At 45.2% G+C, this 20,005-nt stretch overlaps 1 protein-coding gene across 5 annotated transcripts in view; it reads left to right on the top strand.

The window, feature by feature from the left end:
• LOC108918433 (plexin-A1-like) overlaps positions 1-19,400 on the top strand; it is a 170,730-nt gene extending 151,330 nt beyond the window's left edge. For all 5 annotated transcript variants that reach the window (XM_018725644.2, XM_018725643.2, XM_018725647.2 and 2 more), the window contains exons 17-32: positions 411-504; positions 1,089-1,325; positions 2,473-2,616; positions 3,917-4,151; positions 6,355-6,497; positions 7,560-7,816; positions 8,888-8,954; positions 11,038-11,184; positions 11,489-11,648; positions 12,416-12,519; positions 12,638-12,734; positions 14,667-14,857; positions 15,638-15,807; positions 16,610-16,822; positions 17,181-17,331; positions 18,522-19,400. In XM_018725644.2, the coding sequence (XP_018581160.1) occupies positions 411-504; positions 1,089-1,325; positions 2,473-2,616; positions 3,917-4,151; positions 6,355-6,497; positions 7,560-7,816; positions 8,888-8,954; positions 11,038-11,184; positions 11,489-11,648; positions 12,416-12,519; positions 12,638-12,734; positions 14,667-14,857; positions 15,638-15,807; positions 16,610-16,822; positions 17,181-17,331; positions 18,522-18,617 (2,506 nt within the window). In that variant the 3' untranslated portion in view covers positions 18,618-19,400. The remainder of the gene's footprint in view (positions 1-410; positions 505-1,088; positions 1,326-2,472; positions 2,617-3,916; positions 4,152-6,354; positions 6,498-7,559; positions 7,817-8,887; positions 8,955-11,037; positions 11,185-11,488; positions 11,649-12,415; positions 12,520-12,637; positions 12,735-14,666; positions 14,858-15,637; positions 15,808-16,609; positions 16,823-17,180; positions 17,332-18,521) is intronic.
• The last annotated feature ends 605 nt before the right edge of the window (positions 19,401-20,005 follow it).

Below are 20,005 nucleotides of genomic sequence, written 5' to 3'. Positions count from 1 at the left end.
AGTATAGTTGCCTCTGTTTTATAGAAGAAAATCTATTTTGAAGATCCTGTTGGTTATTCCACAGTGTTTTGCCTGACTTAAAATGGACTCCTGGAGGTAGAAACTCAGCATAAATAGCATTAACCACTGTGAATCGCCGTGAAATGAAAGGCATCAGAAACTGCAGAGCTGCACGTACATGCAATGAAACACACTGAGGCAGCAAGGAATATAATTTTTTTTTTACTGGAATATACAATATTCCCAATATTTCTGCTCGAAAAGGTTCTCAGGGGGCTTTGCTGTTAAGTCCTTTGCAAATATGAGCTCGGGCTTGTATTATTGAAGAAAATGACTTTCATGAAACTGCACTGGAGATTTGAAAGTTTGCATAGTCATTAAGTGATTATTTTTCCTGTCTGTCTTGTTAGTGGTGGAACCCCATTGACCATCAGCGGCACAAATCTAGCCACGATCAGAGAGCCCAAGATCCAGGCCAAGTATGGCTCTGCAAAATCGGTCCATGTGAGTATAAGCGAAGCTCGGTCCATTGCCCAAACAAACACAGATGGATGGACACAGTGGCACAAACATGCGCTCTCTTGCCCACCAGTTGTCCAGCATAGGGGCCGTTTGCATTCACTGGTGCCATTGAACAATCCCTCTGGCAGTTTAACCTTTGAAATGTCAACCGGCAATAAACTCGAGCGGGTAAATCTCTCCCCACCTAGCACCACAGGGCCACGGTAACCTTTCTCAGAGTTCTACCTGAAGAAAAATGTTAGAGGTCAAGCTGGCAGTTCCTGTGTTTATTTTTCCTTAATTCCATTTTCTGTCCACTGTGATATTGTCACAGGCAAAGGCACCTTTTTGCTTCTTTGTTTACTCTAAACAAACTACATGGTTACGACTAACATCTCTGGCAGCTGATAACAATGTAACATGAAATATTTCATTAAGTTGTAGAAGTTAAGTTATAGGTTCACCTTGGATTAATGGCTTTGTTAGCTACACTACTTCAGTAATGCAAGAAAATAGTGGATACGGGGGTTGAGAATGTGTGGCTGTATCTTAAGTCTGCTGAGATGGACTCTCCCATCCTCCCTCAGAACTGTACTGTCTACAATAACACGGTGATGGTGTGCCTTGCCCCCTCGGTGGCCGACTCTGAGATGAGCTTTTCAGACCTGGGCAGCGGGCCGGATGAGATTGGGTTTATCATGGACAACGTGCAGTCAGTGCTGGTGGTCAACGAGACGTTCAGCTACTACCCAGACCCTGTCTTTGAGCCCCTGAGCCCTACGGGCATCCTGGAGTTGAAGCCCAGCTCTCCGCTTATCCTCAAGGTAAATTTCTTACAGTGGTTCCTCCTTAACACAGCCAGCCTTCACCTGCTCTGCTAACTCCCCAAGGTAGTTCACTGTTCTCTTGGTTTGCATCCCACGCTCCCATCCCTGTTCCTTGGCTAATGCTGCATTAGAGCCTCTTACACTTTTCTGGACCTCAGTATGTTGTATGTCCACTAAAACTGTACAGCTGTATTTTGGAATGCCAAAGTACCTGCCTACACCAATTAAAATTCCTCCATGTTTAGTACCAAATTTTCGTCTTTAATGGCATTTTGAGCCTTTGACACAATTGTTGCTTTTAATATTTCTTCTTATTAATTTTACCCCCCACTCCCATCCCCCCTAACTTCAAAGCTTCACTAAAAATCAGCATGGCATTTCATGAAAAAAATTAAGCCTTTTATTTCTTTGAGCAAATTGGGAAAGAGAAAAGCCTGACTCATTATTTCTCTGTTAAATGGGGAAAAAAATCAGTAATGAAACCTTTGAATTGCTCTGCTGGCAAAACCACTACATTAGTGAGGAATAAGACTAAGAAAGGGCAGTTCCATAAAATAATCAGGGATACATTAGGTGTGCATCGAATTTTTCATGCAATTATTTTTTCATCGCAAAATCTCCAGGGTAATGGAAAATGTAACCTACTTGAAATTAAGATGCATGTTTTAATGGTTATTCACCCATCTAATTGAATCCCTTGGTTCCTTGATGTATTGATGGCAAAACAAATCCACATTCAACATGTTGCAAACAGCAACTCAGAAAATTATTAAATGGATAATGAAAACCTGCTTGTAAATCCAGACAGCCCTCATTCAGTTATGTTGTGGCTGATGGCATTACTAACATATTAGACATATTAGTCTGTGGTCTTCTCCACTTGTCACAGAGATGTCCATTAGCATTTCCTTCTATTACATGCCTTCGGAAGCAAAGCGGCACATAATCCATGTTTCACAGTCTCGCGATCATCAGCTATTAAATAGTTTAAGTGGATTAACTCTATGTGAGAATGGACTTAACAAGAAAGTTGTTTATCATTATTAAGATGAGAAGTCAGTTTTAAATCCATGAGCCTTTCTGCTGTGGATCGAAAATGGCTAACAGACTGGAACACGCTACATGCACTTCTTTGGTCTCTTAGGGCCGGAACCTGATCCCGGCAGCGCCCGGGAACTCACGGCTGAACTACACAGTGCTCATCGGGGAGACACCCTGCGTGTTAACACTGTCTGAGACCCAGCTGCTGTGCGAGTGGCCCAACCTTACTGGGCAGCACAAAGTGACGGTATGTAGCTTCACCCCCCACTCCAGTTACTTAATTTTTCTCCTCCTCCTGACCCTATTTTCATCTTCTTAAACCATGGTTTGAATTTGCTTCCCTTTGACCACATGGATGGGTGGAAGTGTCGCTGAGTGAAGTCCGGTTCGTAGCGATCACTCACGTGGTTTCCGTTACCTTCAGCAGATATGTTAGGGTCGTTGCAAACACAGGGGCAAACGTAAAAACTTCACATACCCTGAGCTGGACTTGAACGGTGATACTTCTTTACCTGTAATTCTGTGTATTCTGTAGCTGTAGACCCTTTAAACTTGACATGGACACATATGTCCAGTGTTTACATCTCAGAACCATTACACAGTCACACGCTAACAGTTATTAAAATTTTATTTTCTAAGGAATATATTTAGAGAAAAACAATTAGGATTTACAAGAATGTTCTCATTTACAGTGAAATTTTAAAGCTCATATTGGCTCAGTTTTGCAAATGGGAACAATTTGATGTGTATAAGAGGGAAAAGTAATAAAAAAAACATCTCTTGTGCTTATTTCAGTCAGTTTATTAATCTGTCAGCCATATTAAAAATAGAAGCCTCCTCGCCGTTCCCAAGCCGTCTGTTCTGACTCTGCAAGGCAGTTGTGAGAGAGGGGCGCAGATGTTTGTGTTCCATGTATACCCTGACCTACATATGGCTAAATGGAGGGAGGTTGAGTTTTCCCAGCCCCCTGCCCCAAAAGGCTCTGCCTATCCTTCATGCGACTTCCCTTGGACGTCCAGCTGTACGCATTGCTCCCAGCTCCTTCTTTAGTTTCTGGGAAGGCTGCTCCGCCTCTGAACTGAGAGCCACCCATCAGCCATCTCTTTGCGTTGGCGGGCCGTTGGTTAAAGGGTGCTGGACATCTAGGGGGGCGTGCTCTGTGCTCAGGCTTAACGTGTGAGAAGCGGAGCTCGTCACGACTGGTTCGCGCCTCCCGGCCTGTGGTTCCTCCTAACCCCTACAAGCCCTTGTTAGAGCAGCAGGCCACCTGCGGTGGCATTACACAAATAATGAAACGGATTAGGAGCTTCAGGGAACCTGCCACTTGTTGTTTGTAAGAAACGAGGAGGACTGGGACGCTGTATGTGCATTTGCCTGTGCGGGAGGTGTTTATTCTCCCTGATTGCTACTCGTATCAGCCACATGCTGGGCAGAATTTGACTCTGAAACAACATATTGCACGCATTTATTTTTCAATAAATAAATAAATAAATACGGCTTCAAAGTAACAATAATGGAAAACAGTGGACCCCTGTGTGTGGCTGCAGGTCCGGGTGGGCGGGTTCGAGTACTCCCCCGGCACCCTGCAGATCTACTCGGACAGCCTGCTCACGCTGCCTGCCATCATCGGCATTGGGGGCGGCGGAGGCCTGCTGCTGCTCGTTATCATCGCTGTGCTTATCGCCTACAAGCGCAAGTCGCGCGATGCTGACCGAACACTCAAGCGCCTGCAGCTGCAGATGGACAACCTGGAATCCCGGGTGGCGCTGGAGTGCAAGGAAGGTGCGTCCGCCGCCGTCTTTTCCATCTCCGCTGGCCGAGGCCTCTCTTGCTTTCATCCCACTTGGAGTGCTGCTGTCTGCCTGGCTGCTTACAGACACCAGCTGCAGTCTTTTCAGTCTTTCGTTCCTTTTCCGATGCAGCTCCATTGCCCACCTTTTGCACCCCTCCTCTTATCCCGCTCTGCCTTTCATACGCTGAAGTGCTCTGCCACTTGCCTGTGGTTGGTCTCTATGTAGAGGAAAGTCTTTGATCGTGTTTTGCTTCTTTTCAGTTTTGGTTTTCAAGCAGATGCTAGTTCTTCCCATTAACCTGTTGCTTGGCTACAGTGGGTCGGGGGGTCTGCATTAGCAGAACATCCCTAAAAGCTTTTATTGAACGAGCCATTCACGTGCAATTACTGTTGCGGAGTGATGGCAGCATGATAGCTTACCTTATGTTTATCCCCAAAACACACTGGCAAGTGCTTAAAACCCAAAGCATCATAAAGCCTTATTCCAGCAGCCATACGTGCCCCCTGGGAGCCAAGGTTCATATGACCCGCATCCCTCGCAGTCTGGCGGTCCTGCGTACCGTGTTGGCGTGATGCCGTGTTGTCCGCCAGCAGTCAAGGGGACTCGGAGTAATTGGCCATTATCTCAGGCTGCCTGTCCAGGGGTTGTGACCTTGTCGGTCTCGCATTGCAGCAGAGTGTGTCGCTGAACTGAGCATGTGGACGGAGCAAGGATGGAGAGGTCACACAGAGACAGGCGAGATGAGAGCAAGCCCAGTGACTGGCTGCAAAAAACCTGGTGTTTTTTTTTCTTTTTTTTTTTTTTTAAATTTGTTTACCTGACTTCCCAAGCTCTTCACGTTCTTATCCTAAGGAATGAACTTATTGCCCGAGAAATACTGCATAAGTAGAAATATGTAAAGTGTCTGATTATTGTCCTTCACTAGCTGTGAAATACTTATGGATTTTACGTATTGGGTCCAAGCTGAGAAAAAAGAGGTTTAGTCCTCAAAATGTGGTCGTCTTGTGTTCCACCTCGGTTTAACATTGTAGGTGCCTAGTAGGGTAGTGGTTAGAGCTGCTGCCTTTTGACTCAAAGGTGCAGGTTCAAATCCCACCTGCAGTTGTTGTGTATCTAAGCAAGCTACTTACCCTAAATTGCTCCAGTAAAATTTCCAGCTCTATATATGGGTAAATAATTGTAAGTAGCTTAACGCTTTAAGTCACTTCGGAGAAAAGTGTCAGTTAAATGTAAGTGAGTGTATTTTACATTCACAAAATTAGGACAACACGGGCACATTTGTGTGTCTGTATGTGTCCTTTGAGCTGGTTATGAGCTGTCCACTGAGCTGAAGTCCAGACCCAGCAGCACCTCCCTCCCCTCAGCTCCCTGGGGACAATTGCTTCCATTTAACCTCCATCTCCTCAAAGCGAGAACACGTGGGCAGTTTGCCTATGTCTCCCTTTACTTACTGTCAATCAAGAAAACAGCTTCTGTGTTTGTGTTTTTCTTCCCTTAAGGATATTCCCAGTTCCACTTCAATGAATTCACTCTTTCTTGTTGTATTCTGTTCTTCCTACAATTCTGTTTGGCCTGTGTTTATTTTTTTGCCTGGGAGCACCCATCCTTTGCGGTGAGTCAAGGAAGCTATGTTTGCCACATGGCTGTGAGGCTGACCTCACACCTGCCTTCTACTCAGGTGCCCCTGAACTTCTTTTCTTTGGCCTACGCTAATTTTACAGTTTAATTTGGAGTTATGTGCTTCTTTGTCATTCAACTTAATAACCAATGCTGAATGCTTTAGCAGCTAGTGTAGTGTTTATTGCTGTCCCCTTGGAGTTGGGTAGTTAGGGTTTGATTCCCCGCTTCTTCTGTAGTACCTGTGATCAAGGTACTTACCCTTAATTGATACAAATTACCCAGCTGTATAAAAGGGAAAATAATTTTACGTACATCAGTATACTGAACTCTACTTTGGAGGTTGCCTTGGACTAAGCTGTCAGCTGAATAATTAAGTATAAATGTGTATACAGTATTCTCTGCCAGTAAGTGACAGAATCATTTGTATCCTTCTGTGCTGTCTCTTGAAGGGCTTTATCAAGTCTGAGTTTCATCAAATACTTTTCTCTTTCGTCCATTATGGCTTGTGTGCAGTGCTTGGCTCCTGTGGGATGAGTTGATGTTCTCGGTTCTGTATTTTGCAACCCAAACAGCATTCGCAGAACTTCAGACTGATATCCATGAGCTGACCCAGGAACTGGACGGCGCAGGCATTCCCTTCTTGGACTACAGGACCTATGCCATGAGAGTGCTCTTCCCTGGCATTGAGGACCACCCCGTGCTCAAGGAGATGGAGGTACGGGTCAGTACTTCAGCCCACCCCACTCCGCAGTTCTGCAGTGCTGCAAAGCTCCTTGACTAAGACTAATTGCAGCCTGCCACATCATTTTTTCTGGAGGTCAAAAACGTATTTTTCTTCCACTGCGGTGAGTTCACCTGGACAACCTGGGTAATACTGGCATGGGACAAACTGGACAAAAGAGTGAAAGCAAAGCAACCCATAAATGTCCTACATCTTTGGGAAATGCTGCAGAAGAGCCGGGAAACATGTTGGCTCATTTCCTGATCAAACTTGTTAACCAGTTTCCAGCAAGTGTGCTCAGTCTTTTCACTGCTACTGTATTTAGTAGATCAAGATTTGGGCCAATTATGTATCTATAGCTTATAAAAGCTGCAAATCATGATGTTTTAAAGTATTCTGCTGTGAGAGCGAGAAGGGAACCAATGTGCCTTCCAGACATTTGTGGGCACTTGGCAGGGAGTAGGTGGAATATTCCCCCATGAATCACCTTTCTTTTCACTGAGGAAACATCCATATCTTTTCTTTAATTGTCAGAAAGAAGCACGTTGCTGGGTTAGTATATATTATTACAACTGCTGTAATAAACAGATTTAACCAAACCATCTCTATAGTTTAACATCTTCTGAATTTGTTACTCATGCTGCCTGGCTTTTTATATATATATATATGTTCTTTGTAGAATTTTTAATGAGTATTTCTCTGGTTGTACTTACTTGTGTGGAAGAAGTTGGGACTAATAATGGTTTGTTTTGCTGGGTGAGAGGTGACAGGTGCCAGACAAAGAAATTCATTGGTGTATGTGGCTTTGTGCTGCTTTGTTTGCATCACTATTGATCTGTCTGCAGCTTTTTTGATTCCCTGTATAACCGCCCATCCTCCAACCCAGTAACCACCCCATACAAACACACACATCTCACACTTTGGTGTATTTTAAGATATGGTAGTTTGATAGTACTTTGTAGTACTAGTAATTTGAGTCTTACTAGCGCCATCCCCATGGCACTCCATACGTCAGTGTTTTGCTCTCTCCAGCCTAAGCACCGTACCTCTCTGTAGGTGCCAGCCAATGTGGAGAAGGCCCTCACCTTGTTTGGACAGCTCCTCAACAAGAAGCATTTCCTTCTAACCTTCATCCGTACCCTAGAAGGCCAGCGCTCCTTCTCCATGCGTGACCGCGGCAACGTGGCTTCGCTCATCATGACTGCCCTGCAGGGCGAGATGGAGTATGCCACAGGGGTCCTCAAGCAGCTGCTCTCTGACCTCATCGACAAGAACCTGGAGAGCAAGAATCACCCCAAGCTGCTACTGCGCCGGTGAGTGGCCCTCCATCCCCCTGCCTTGCCACCTCCTGTCACTGTCACAGAGGATTACACCCCTGAGAACACGTTCCCTCCCCACAGAGTGAGGGACTGAGAGAGAAGGGAGAGCAGTTAGTGGGAGCAGGAGTGAGATGCACACAGACAGGGAAGAGGGAGGAGTGGCATCTTGACTAGATGAAGTGACACTGACAATCATGATCAGGCTCCGATTGGTAGCACTAACACTATTTTTTTCACCTTACTGTTTCCGAATGCTCACATACACACAGGTGTGTTTTCAAATGGTCATACAGGTGCTCACTCAGACAGTACAACAGGTATGAATCCCAGCGCTGACTCAGACAGTGTAGTTGGAGTGTATCAAGAGTGCTTACACAGACAGGTGCGTTTCCGCCAGCTCCTGCCAGCAGGTGTTTCCCAGCTTCCTCTTTCACATTGTGGAGAAGAGTTGCCTTTCCTTGCACCTCCCTTTCTTTAGCATGGCATCACACAAAGTATAAACAGAAGGCAGGTGAAGTGACTCAGTGGGAGGAAGCAAAAACAAACTGCTTCCCAAGTCCCTGGAAGCAAGCGTCTCCCATGTGCTTGCTTCGAGCTGGTAAATCATTTCCAGTAATAAAGTACATTAATTACTTTGGCTCTTAATTACTTTTTTCTGCAGGACTTTTTCAGAGGTCACAATTTTTTTTTTTTTTTTTTGATAAATGAGAAGTTACCGTTTATGTTAATTGCCACATTTAATAAAGACTGGTGCTTTTTTTTCTTAAAAAATGGAATAATTTTGATTCTTGTATATATTTATATGTGCAGCAGGATGTCTTTGAAGGAATCCGTCTTTTGGTTCGTTCAAATTTTTACAAATTCTTTTAAAGGTGTCTAACTGTGCAGCTTATTACCTAATGCACCATATATTCATGCCCTGCACATTTTGTTATTTTCACATTCTGTAATGTAGTCCATGGAAGGTTTGGAGGAATGGTGTCCTCCATGTGTTCTGCTGGGCCGTGTTCACTGTGTGCACGATGTGACGGTGATGTTTGCATTTTGTCCTCGTACCACTCACAGAACGGAGTCCGTTGCTGAGAAGATGCTGACAAACTGGTTCACCTTCCTCCTGTACAAGTTTCTGAAGGTAAAGTCTCACCACTCCCACCTGGGGAAATCAGCTTTGGTGCACCGCTACCGCGAGCACCGGGGCGAGACACCAGCCAGCAGCCCCTCCATAAGCTCGAGCAGCAAGGAGCACCGCGCAGCCGCATCCCTCTCAGCGGTACACACAATGTGAACGAGGGCTGGGGATGAGGTTGCGGTGCAGAGCTGTCAGTGCGAGTGCTCTCAACATCGATCCTCATTGGTAGATACCTTCACGCACCCAGGCTTCTCGATCACTCTCTCGCGTCTCTCCACTGAAGCTAAACGCATTTGTTGCTCTGCCTTGCAGACAGGTGCTGCTTTTTTTTCTTTTTTCTTTTTTTTTTTTCAAACCAAAGCATCCTGAGTGATATTAGATATGGTCATACTTGATTTAAGGAAACGCTAAACCTCTTGACATTTACACTACATTGGTCCAAGGGAAACGGTGTATTTGCCTTGTGTAAAACACATGCGGAAGGTTTAAGAAGTACTTTAAGAAGCTGGCTGACTCCTATGTGGCAGTTTGTGTTGCTCAGGGCGCGGTGTGTGACTCTCAGCATCGCTCCGCAGTCAGTGCGCCCGCCCCTCTCGCAGTGTGTGTAACCAAGCTGGGGAGAAGCAGCCAGAGCTGGCTGCTCAATTAGCCTTTTCCTGTTGTGTTCCCCACTTGTTTTGGCTTAGTTCCCGTAGCCCTCTGGATATCAGTTTAGCGCTAATTAAGCCTGATTAGCTTTAGCTTTGTGCCACGCTCTGTAAGGCTTCTCTTTTCCCCCTCCTCACAGAAATCTGTGAAGAGTTGTGGTTCTGGGTTTGTGCTGAAGACGCTCTCCTGTCATTGCTCCAACTCGGTGAGAGAGGTTCATTCCCACAGACCTCCCGACTACCTCGAGTTGGACACCGAACGGCGGCAGAGCTAGGAGCTCATGCTGAATTGCAAGCTTAACTGGCAGCGTGCATGTAGCCATTGGCATCGCAGTGCCAGTAGCGTGAACGCATACAGCCTGTAAGCCAGACTGGTGACATGGGCCACTGTGGCGGTGGCAGGATTTCTGTTAGCTGTCAGGTAGCGTGCTGCAACCCCCGCGGTCATTAGCCTGTCCGTGGCGGCGCTGCAGGGGTGCCGTCTGGCCTGTCGGCCACTTAGCTCGCCACTCTCCTGTTAATGCATGTTTAAATGTGCCCCTAATGAAGCCCGAGCCCTGAATCAAAGGTAATTTCAAAGACAGGCGTGCTATCATAGGGTCTCGGGGATGATGTATGCCCGTTCCCGCTTGTTAGCAGCTGTCTGTTTAATTACTGCAGATGCTAACGAGACACGAGCAGCATATGGTGACAGTGGGAGAGGCCCCGCTGCACCAGGGATGCCAGGATTAGAGCCTCCGAGTGGAAGGAAGTCTCCCTCTGTCGTCTTCCCAGGCTGTGAGCTTACTGTGAAAAGTGGCCGTGTGCGCAAGTGTGCGTGGGTGTCCAGGCATGCACGCGAGTGTGTTTGCTTGCGCACACGTGACAGCAGTACAAATGTCTCCTGCAGTCGGGGCCCTGGTCTGCCCTTAACGGTCGCCTAGTTGACACGCCGGCACTTAACGCGCAGTAGAACCTCTCGAGCACCGCTCCTCAGAGTTTTTAACCTCATATTAACTCCTCCATAAGTTTTCAAAGTCGTTCTCCCCAAAGGCAAGAGGGCAGTGTGTTCATTCTAAACTGTTTGCCATTTCAAGAGTGATTTTTGAGGGCTCTGAGACCACCCGTCCTCAAAAGCCCAATTTCCACCATGTCTAAATATCCAGAGCTGCCACTGAGAAAAGGACTTGTGAAGAACACGCTAACTGAATGAAATTTTCTGTGCAGAATTTCTCTGTACACGTACCGAATTTATGGTGTGTGATCAACCTTCAGATGGTATTGATGGTGTTAATAGTACTTTTGGGATGCTATGATCATTATCCTTAAGCGACATTTCCCAGACAAGGTGTGCAGAGTAGAATTGTGGGACATTTTCTGTTAGTGTTTCCCAGACTAATGAACTATGAGAAACTCTTGCTCTCCACAACTCAAGGCTGTTTGTTTACTGGCTTCCTCAGGAGTGCGCTGGGGAACCGCTGTTCATGCTCTACTGCGCCATGAAGCAGCAGATGGAGAAAGGCCCCATCGACGCCATCACAGGCGAAGCCCGCTACTCCCTGAGTGAGGACAAGCTCATCCGCCAGCAGATCGACTACAAGACCCTGGTCAGTGCAGCTTTACAAGGCCTGATCACCTTTCTTTCGGCAAGACTTCACCGATCCACAGTCCCAGCTGACCTTTAGCGCGAGCCCACTGTGCGGCTGTTCTAAAAGGGCAGTGTAACGGCAGGAGAAATTAACATATCGGTATGAGTCCAGGGTATGTTTCTGAGCATGCTGCGTGAAAGCGACACAGGATGTATCCCTGTAAAGCCTTCTGGGAAGTGGTAGACAGATGGCAGACGCTGCACCCATCTACTGTCCAACCGCGATATCGCTGGCCTGACTTCTCCCTCTTCCGTCCCTGCAGACGTTGCACTGCGTGAACCCAGAGAATGAGAACGCCCCAGAAGTGATAGTCAAGTGCCTCAATTGCGACACCATCACCCAGGTGAAGGAGAAGCTTCTGGATGCTGTCTACAAAGGCAGTCCATACTCCCAAAGGCCGAAAGCCGGAGACATGGACCTCGGTAAGGGCACAGACACAGTGGGGCAGGAGGGCTCACCTGGCCTCATGTCACATGCACCCGTTTTCCACGCAGCAGAGGGCTGGTGGTGCATATATTATTTCAACTTTTAATGGGCACCAGATACTGTAGTACTTAGAGCAATAATAAAAATAATAAAAAGAATAAAGCCTTTGCTCTGCATGCCTAGAATTATTTTCTGCTGTGCTCTGCAACCTTGCCAGTCCAATGTCCTGTACATTGACTTTTAGATGTACAGTCATCAAATTGCTGTGTGAACATGTGACCTGCAGAGCATCGCTAATACAGGTTTAAGATTTAGCTGCAGCAATTTCAAGCTTCAGCAATGTAAAAAATAATAAAAAATAATGAAATCATTTTTTAAGAATTACATGTTTAGTTGAGCCCAATCTTTTGTCATAGACAAAATGTTTTATGCACAAATTAGATTCGTCATAGCATTAATTGTGACATCTTCAAATGTAACTATAGTATACATTTAAGTATAGTTGAATGCTTTATGTTATCTTTAAATGCTTGTAATAATCATACCATGGTGACAAAATTCAGGAAATACTGGTCAGCACGATTAAAAAAGAGGGCAGTATATAGTAAGTCTGGGAGCTTTTGATTTGTATTGCCCTGATGCCCTACAACTTTTCCTTAAACTTACAGTTAGCCACTTGGAAATCAATGACGTGAAACAGTTACACTCATCGGTGTATGAATCGATACAGCTGTCTCCTGCAAATAACTTTCCGTCTCTTTAGAATGGCGTCAGGGCAGAATGGCGCGAATCATCCTCCAAGATGAGGATGTCACCACCAAGATTGACAATGACTGGAAGCGCCTGAACACGCTAGCTCATTACCAGGTGAGCACTGATTGGGGTGACACTCCAGCTCTGACATCCAGGGCGTTTCATTTTGGGGGCTGAAATGCCCGTCAGTTTTGTGACCCCTGTGGGTGATGTTGCATTTTTCCACTCACAGGTGACCGATGGCTCAGTGATCGCCCTGGTGCCCAAGCAGAACTCCGCCTACAACATCTCCAACTCTTCCACGTTCACCAAATCTCTGAGCAGATATGGTGAGGGTGCCCTTTGTTAAGCTCCACCCCCAGCAAGGTTTCACTCACTTTTTTTTGGGTGGCTTTGAGGTTGTGAGACTGGACTGGACAATGCGATAACCCCTAGTGTAAAATGTGATGTCATGAGCCATGTCTAGCCCTAGAACACCAGGTGATACATGGGTGTCCACAGTAAATCTTCACACATTACATGCATTTCACAGGTTAATTGTGGTAAAGATCAAGTAAGAAGTAGCTCAGGCCTCCTTCCTCCAAACACAAATAACTCATGACTGAACCTCATAACCAGGCGGTGGGCTTCGACCCCTTTCGTAGGGCTCACAGCAATAATCACACTTCTCTCCCCTTTCCAGGATTTCTCTGGTTTTGATACGTGTCAGAGACTTTTTGTGGAGTGAGAAAATTCTACAAATCCCAACGTGCTGCTTGCGCTACACCCACACGTTTCCTAAGCTACACTTCCTCCCCATGGTGTCTGAGAATGACAGGCATTAAATTCGGCACCTAATTTCTCCTCGTAGAGAATGTAAATCTTGCTGCGCCGTGGACAGGGAGTGGCGCGCCACTTTGAGAGCCAGCCCCAAGCTGTTGCTTCCTGGCAAGCACCATGTGTCAGACTGAGGTTTTTATTTGTGTGTTTGTTTTCCATCTTTATCTGTTTCCTCTGAGTGTGTTGCTGTGATTGATAAGTGGTTTCTATAGCAACCCTGACATTCTTTTTTCCCAGTGAAGACAGAACCTGTAGTGACAGACTGTCCTTATTAGAACTAAGTGAAGTCTCGTTCAAGTAATCGTGATCGTTATTTGTGTTCGTCGACATGACTACACAAGTGCTCCGCTACCTCGAGTCTAATGCGCTTTTAATGCACCAAGAATGTTTTTGTTTAAGCGTATTCTGTTTTAGAAATCGTGGGTTTTGGATGCATTCACATACAGAATCTGATTGAGAAGGAATTTATTTTTATTGCTGCCATTTCACAATATTTCCAGCTCAACTGGTTGTTTGCTTTTCTGTAAAGTACATTTTGAGTGCTTCGATAGAGCTGGAAATCCAGATTTGAGACTTAAGAGTAATTACTTTGTTTCTTCTGTGCTTTTTGTGACCAGATTCGGTTCTGGAGAAGAAATAAAGCCACCACATTAAACATTATTATTAATTTCTGAGGAAGGTGCTCTTGACAAAGCTTGTAGCACCTGTCTCTGTCTTTTCCCTTTCTCTCTCTTTTTTCTCTTTTCACTCTCTTGTTTCTCTCTGTGTTTCTCTCACTCTCCCCCGAGTCCCCCTGTGTTCACTCCTATCTTACACAGAAACCTTCTGCCTGCTGCCGTTGTGTCGATAAGGAGAACTCAGCAGATACTCATCTCTTTGGCCTCGCAGAATAAAACTTGACATTCATGCCGTTAGTAATGAACTCGTGCGTTTAAGTGCCCAGGAACGAGCGCTGGCCTGACAATACCGATATCGCCTGGCGTGCACCACATTGTGCCCATTGTTAGTATTACGGTCGATACTGAGCATATGTATATGACGCTGAGAATCAATATGTGCACTATCCCTGTCGTTTTATTAAAAAGGGAACAAAATGGCAAGAAAATCACTGTTCTCTTCTGCCAGTTGGAAAATTATAGTAAAAGAGAATGTGTTGCAAGATTTCTTCTTTTACAAGATTGAGTTTCTCCCTGAAATGGCATCTAATGAAATCCTTTTATTTTCTTATTAAAAACTTTTTTTCAAGGTTTTAATTATCCTGGTTGCCCGACTTTCCTTTTTTTGCAGCAGCCTGCAGATGGCGCTGTACTGTACTTCTGGGTTCCTTTTACACTCTCTCACAGAGGCTGTTGAACAGCTCTCCGGAAACAATGAAACTGTCCTGCTTTGAATTATCCTGGTGAAATCTCTCTCCCTCTATCTTGCTGTCACTTTGACCCCAGAGAGCATGTTGCGGACAGCCAGCAGCCCCGACAGCCTGCGCTCACGTACACCCATGATCACCCCTGACCTGGAGAGCGGCACCAAGCTGTGGCACCTGGTCAAGAACCATGATCACTCGGACCAGCGTGAAGGCGACCGCGGCAGCAAGATGGTGTCTGAGATTTACCTGACTCGCTTGTTGGCCACCAAGGTAGCTGAACATCCCTCCCGACCAACATCTGGTATAGTTTCACTGTAGAACCCTCAATGAAAAGGATGGATCTGACTGGTGCGGGACCCCTTCTTGTGGATATTGTTGTGCGTATGGTTGATGGTCTACGAGCTCATGACCACACTGACCAGAAAGGGCGACTTAGAAGATCAGTTACGTGTTTTTCTACAGAGAAGAGATTCCCGAGCTCCTGGGTGTGTGGGGGTGCTGTAGCTCTGAAGCCAGCAGGCACTATGGTTCTGGGTGTAGAGCTAATGTCCATATTGCTTGATCACCCCTCCATGGCTCATTTGTGTTATTGGCCTCCATTAGGTTGTTTGGACCTGCTAACGACCCAGCAGTTCTACTTGCCGTTGCATTTTTCTAAGCATTCTCCTATGGCAGTTCTCTCGGTTGAGTTGCTCCATTAGTCCGTAGGGTGCGCAAGCCCCTGTAAAGACTTTGGGTTTTTACTGATAATTGTATTCATTGTAATTGTAATTAAATTAAGGGAGGCTTAGAATAAACATTTAGGTATTCATGGAATTTGGCAGAAAAATGGTGTTTAATTTATAGTCCAGAACACTGCCTATTAGTGACTTCACAGTTGTTCCTTTTAGTTTTTAAAACATTATTCAAACAAGAAAATGGAGGGTAGAGGAAGAAAAGAAATAAAGATTATGGATTAGTTCCAAGTTCACTTCACCAAAAGGATCAAGAAGAATTGGCCTGAAACGAAGCCCCGCATGGTGATGATTTTTACACCTCTGTCTCCCTCAGGGAACGTTACAGAAGTTTGTGGATGACCTGTTTGAGACCATCTTCAGCACGGCCCACCGCGGTAGTGCCCTGCCACTCGCCATCAAGTACATGTTTGACTTTCTGGATGAGCAGGCTGACAAGCACCAGATCTCCGACCCTGACGTGCGTCACACCTGGAAGAGCAACTGGTAGGTTGAGTTCAGAGTTCACAGACACTCGCAACCAGACCTCCAATCGCAGACTCGGAACTCAAAAAAATCAATGTGCTTTTCAGTCCGGTTGCTTAGAGTCAAAGAGTCAAACTGACTGTCTGTCCCACTTGACCTTTTCGCAGTCCAGTGTGCTTTCTCGCATCAATAGCTACGTTTTCCACGATTAACGCAGTAGTTTTTGGCAACACTGCTTTTTCGCACCATGATTTTGTGTTCTTAGGCTCTATCAATTTGATACTCAGTTTAATATCAGCTCGTTCTAAAGTTAAATATGTATACAGTATAGTATATATTTTTCCATTGTCCATTGTAAATGCAATTCTACATTGTCATTGAGTTTTCTTGCCCCCATCTATCTGCATTTTTGATAGTCAGCTGCTCTAACCAGTATTTGGAGGAAAAAGATTGCTCATTAAGTACCAAGGTGCTGCCTTTGTCTGGAGGCACTGAAAAATTACATTAGAAAAATGTAAAAATCCTGGTTCTGCTCTTTCCATAAAGGAGTTGCTTTGCTTCTGGGGAACTGTTGATTCTTTATGTCAAATTCTGATTGAAATAATTCAGAGTTTTGTCCTAGTTCTGTGTATGTGTATGCATGAGGTGGCCTTATTTCTCACTGCGCTGAAAATTTATGAATGTCATTATAAAATGCAGAATTGATCTCTAAACTGTGCTGTCTTGTTGCTGCTGTATTAATGACATGCATTTTTTTCATGCCTGCCCCCCCACCCCCCATTAAAATGAAAATGTTCACACGTGTCGTCGTTCTGTTGTCCAGCTTGCCCTTGCGCTTCTGGGTGAACGTGATCAAAAACCCACAGTTCGTCTTTGACATCCACAAGAACAGTATCACGGACGCCTGCCTGTCGGTGGTGGCCCAGACTTTCATGGACTCCTGCTCTACTTCGGAGCACAAGCTGGGCAAGGACTCACCCTCCAACAAGCTGCTCTATGCCAAGGATATCCCCAACTATAAGAACTGGGTAGAGAGGTACTGGAGAACTTCCTATGGTTCCTGCACTTCAGGGGTCTTAATCTTTGTTCATGAAACTTCTTATTTAGCCAAATAATCCACTCACTGGAGCAGTTAAGGCAGGTGCTGATCACAAACAGGCATGTACACGGGCTTTCTGTGAGCTGAGCTGCCAAGACCCGTGATCTGACTGAGTATAGCCTTATACCAGGAAGCTGGATTGTGAGTTAGTTTGCTTGTAGAAAAGGGCACCGGTCTGATGTCAGCCTCAGCAACCATGTGCACTAGTCTTCAGCAGATGGTTGTCGATTCTACAAACCACGAGTCAAGTTGAACACCTCTTATTCTCCCTGTTTTCTTCTTCCCTGTCACACAGGTATTACTCAGACATCTCGCGGATGCCGGCGATCAGCGACCAGGACATGAGTGCCTACTTGGCAGAGCAGTCGCGGCTACACCTGAACCAGTTCAACAGCATGAGTGCTCTGCATGAGATCTACTCTTACATCGTCAAGTACAAGGATGAGGTGAGGGAGTCTGGCTGGGCTGTTTCGCACGTTCCTTATATGCAGGGCTCATGTGAGCCTCTGACATGTTACACAAACGTTGGATACGCTACATTTATTATGCCATGAAAACCTGAAACCAGGAAAAGTTTGCTGAAAATTACTTGGAATTTGTAGGCTTTTTCCCCATTACTTTGTGTATGTACATTGTCGTGTCCATTTTTATCAGTGGAATATACCTAAATGCTGTCATATTCACATAACTGATGGCAGTAGAGATTGCTGGTTTATCAGAGAGTGATAGATGCATGACTCATGTAGATAAAGTGGAATAAACAGGATGTTAATGGAGTGCCACTGGAAAGCCATTTAGCCAGCACTTTAAAGGATCCCCGCCGTGAGCGCCTGTTGAACAGTTTTGTTAAAACAAAACAAGGGAACCGATTTGAAATGTGAGTTAGCTGCCCAGAGAATGCAACCCCAAAACCATGGTAAAAAGTGACATGTCTAGATGTGCAGAGATATTCCAGGTGTTGATGACAAAGGCTTTTTTTCTCCTTTGGTTTTGGTGTTCTGAATCATTTCCAGCTTTTGTCTCTGAAGTCTACAAACTGAGGGCACTATTGGAAGAGTGGTAGGGAGTACCCTGTTTCACTCTGAACTCAACAAGATCCAACCATCACCCTTGTTGTTAATGCATTGCAGCTACATCCATTCAGCGCACCCTCCCCCCAAGTAGTTATTCAAGACTACCAAGATAAGATATGAGTAGTCGTCGAAATCGGCCACACCCATACAGAATTTGGAAGCAGAATTGAAGGAGGAATTATTATTCCATTACTCAGTCGCATCTCACAGCATTCCACAATTTATGCACTCAGGCATGACACTTTATATTTTTTGTGTCACATGGGTGTGTTTGTGAGGTACACAAGTGACCAAGTCTAAGAGAACAGCCATCGCTGTGCTGTCAAAGGCAATGTGCAAAACGAAACAAGGCAGGTGACACTTGTAGGTGACTAGCTTAAGTCCTAGAGGGACCTGCAGTAGTACCATTGAGCAAGATGCCTTTGGATAAAAGCAGCAACAAAGCAGTGAAGTGGTGATGGTGGTGGTGATGATGAAAATAATGTTCAGTGTTCTTCTGTTTGTGGGTGCAGAATTTGAAATTGTTAGGTCTGTTAAGGTGCTCCTGTTGCTCTCCTACACAGATCCTGTCTGCACTGGAGAAGGATGAACAGGCCAGGAGACAGAGACTGCGCAGCAAGTTGGAGCAGGTCATCGACACTATGGCCCTGGCCAGCTGAGAGCCGAGCCGCAGGCTCGAGGAACCCGACCGATGGACTGCAAGGACAAATGCAGTGTATTCGAGATTGCGCAGAGCTGGGTGCGAGCAGTCTGTCCTAGCTGCTGCACAAATCACATTGTTGAACACATTCGGTTACTGTTGTTATAATTCAGTTTTTTGTTTCTGTACGTGAGTGTGTGTTATAACCATGTCCTACACAGATAGGATAAATAATCTTGGTTGACGAACCAAGGAGCATCCAAACCAGTGTGCTTTCTGAAAGGAAAGGATCCACTGGTGACGTGACCATCTGCCGTGCGACAGAGCCTGAATAGGGACTGACCGTGTCAAGTTCAACAATTTCTTTTAATTTTTTTTTTCATTTTTAAGAAAAACTTTTTCTTTGCTTGTTTTTTTTTTTCAGTAGCTGTTTTTCGACTGCCCGCTCTCTGAGCTCCTGCCCTTGTGTTACTGCTGAATTTGCACACTTTACAGGAGTTCAGACAAAAAGATAGACACCTACAAATACATTTTTTAAAGAAACAAGCAAAAATAAGGGTATAGTTGTTTGCTTCATTTTAAGTTATAGGAACCGATTCAATTAAAAATAGCTTTGATATTTCAGACAAAACTGAGCAAAGAAAAACAAAGAAAAAACTTGTCCTGTGCCATGTTTTATTTGAATGTTGTTTAGTGAAAAAAAAGAAAAATTCTGTTAGATAAAATGTGCTATAATTTAAATATTAACATGCCTAGTGTCTGGAAAGAGTAAATCAATAAAAAAAAAAAAAAAAAAGGAAATGCACAAAAGCGTTGTAGACAGGGAGAACAAAATATTGTACTGTGGGGTCTTTATGATATTTGTTAAAATGGTTCAGTGAATTTTTTTCCTTCCTCTTTGCAGTTGTGTTTGAACACGAGAACACCATATCATCTCTGCTAAAGACAAGGAGTCCGACTCCCTCTCAAGTTGAACACCACATAAACTCGTCGCCACTAGAAATAGAGAGTAACGCCTTCGGGTAGCGAGTGTTTCGGCGAGGCCCCTTTACGTTAATCAGCATGGCAGAACTCCTCCACAGAATCCCGTCCATGGTGATGTTACATGAAGTACATTTCATTACTTGAAGGAATACTTGCCGCTCGGTTCCCCCCTTCAGCTGGTTATGGTTTCCGGAGTTAGGTGTGATGTGCCGACCAGTTTGCGGGGGGTGCGTTCAGCTGCAGATCAGCTAATCCATCTACATAATTCGCCATTCTCTCGAAGCACTTGAGCAAATCCCTTCATCTGATGGCCGATGGAGCTTTCCCCAACTCTAATGTGCGTCAAGGTTTTTCCTCCTGAAGAATGTAGAATTGAATTTGCTTTCCTTTTTATGTTCCTTATCTAGTTGCCTGGGCTCGCCA

Source organism: Scleropages formosus, chromosome 22 (assembly GCF_900964775.1).
Source record: "Scleropages formosus chromosome 22, fSclFor1.1, whole genome shotgun sequence".
Lineage (NCBI taxonomy): Eukaryota > Metazoa > Chordata > Actinopteri > Osteoglossiformes > Osteoglossidae > Scleropages > Scleropages formosus.
Note: the sequence above shows the minus strand (reverse complement) of the source record. Positions and strands in the feature narration are given on the sequence as shown.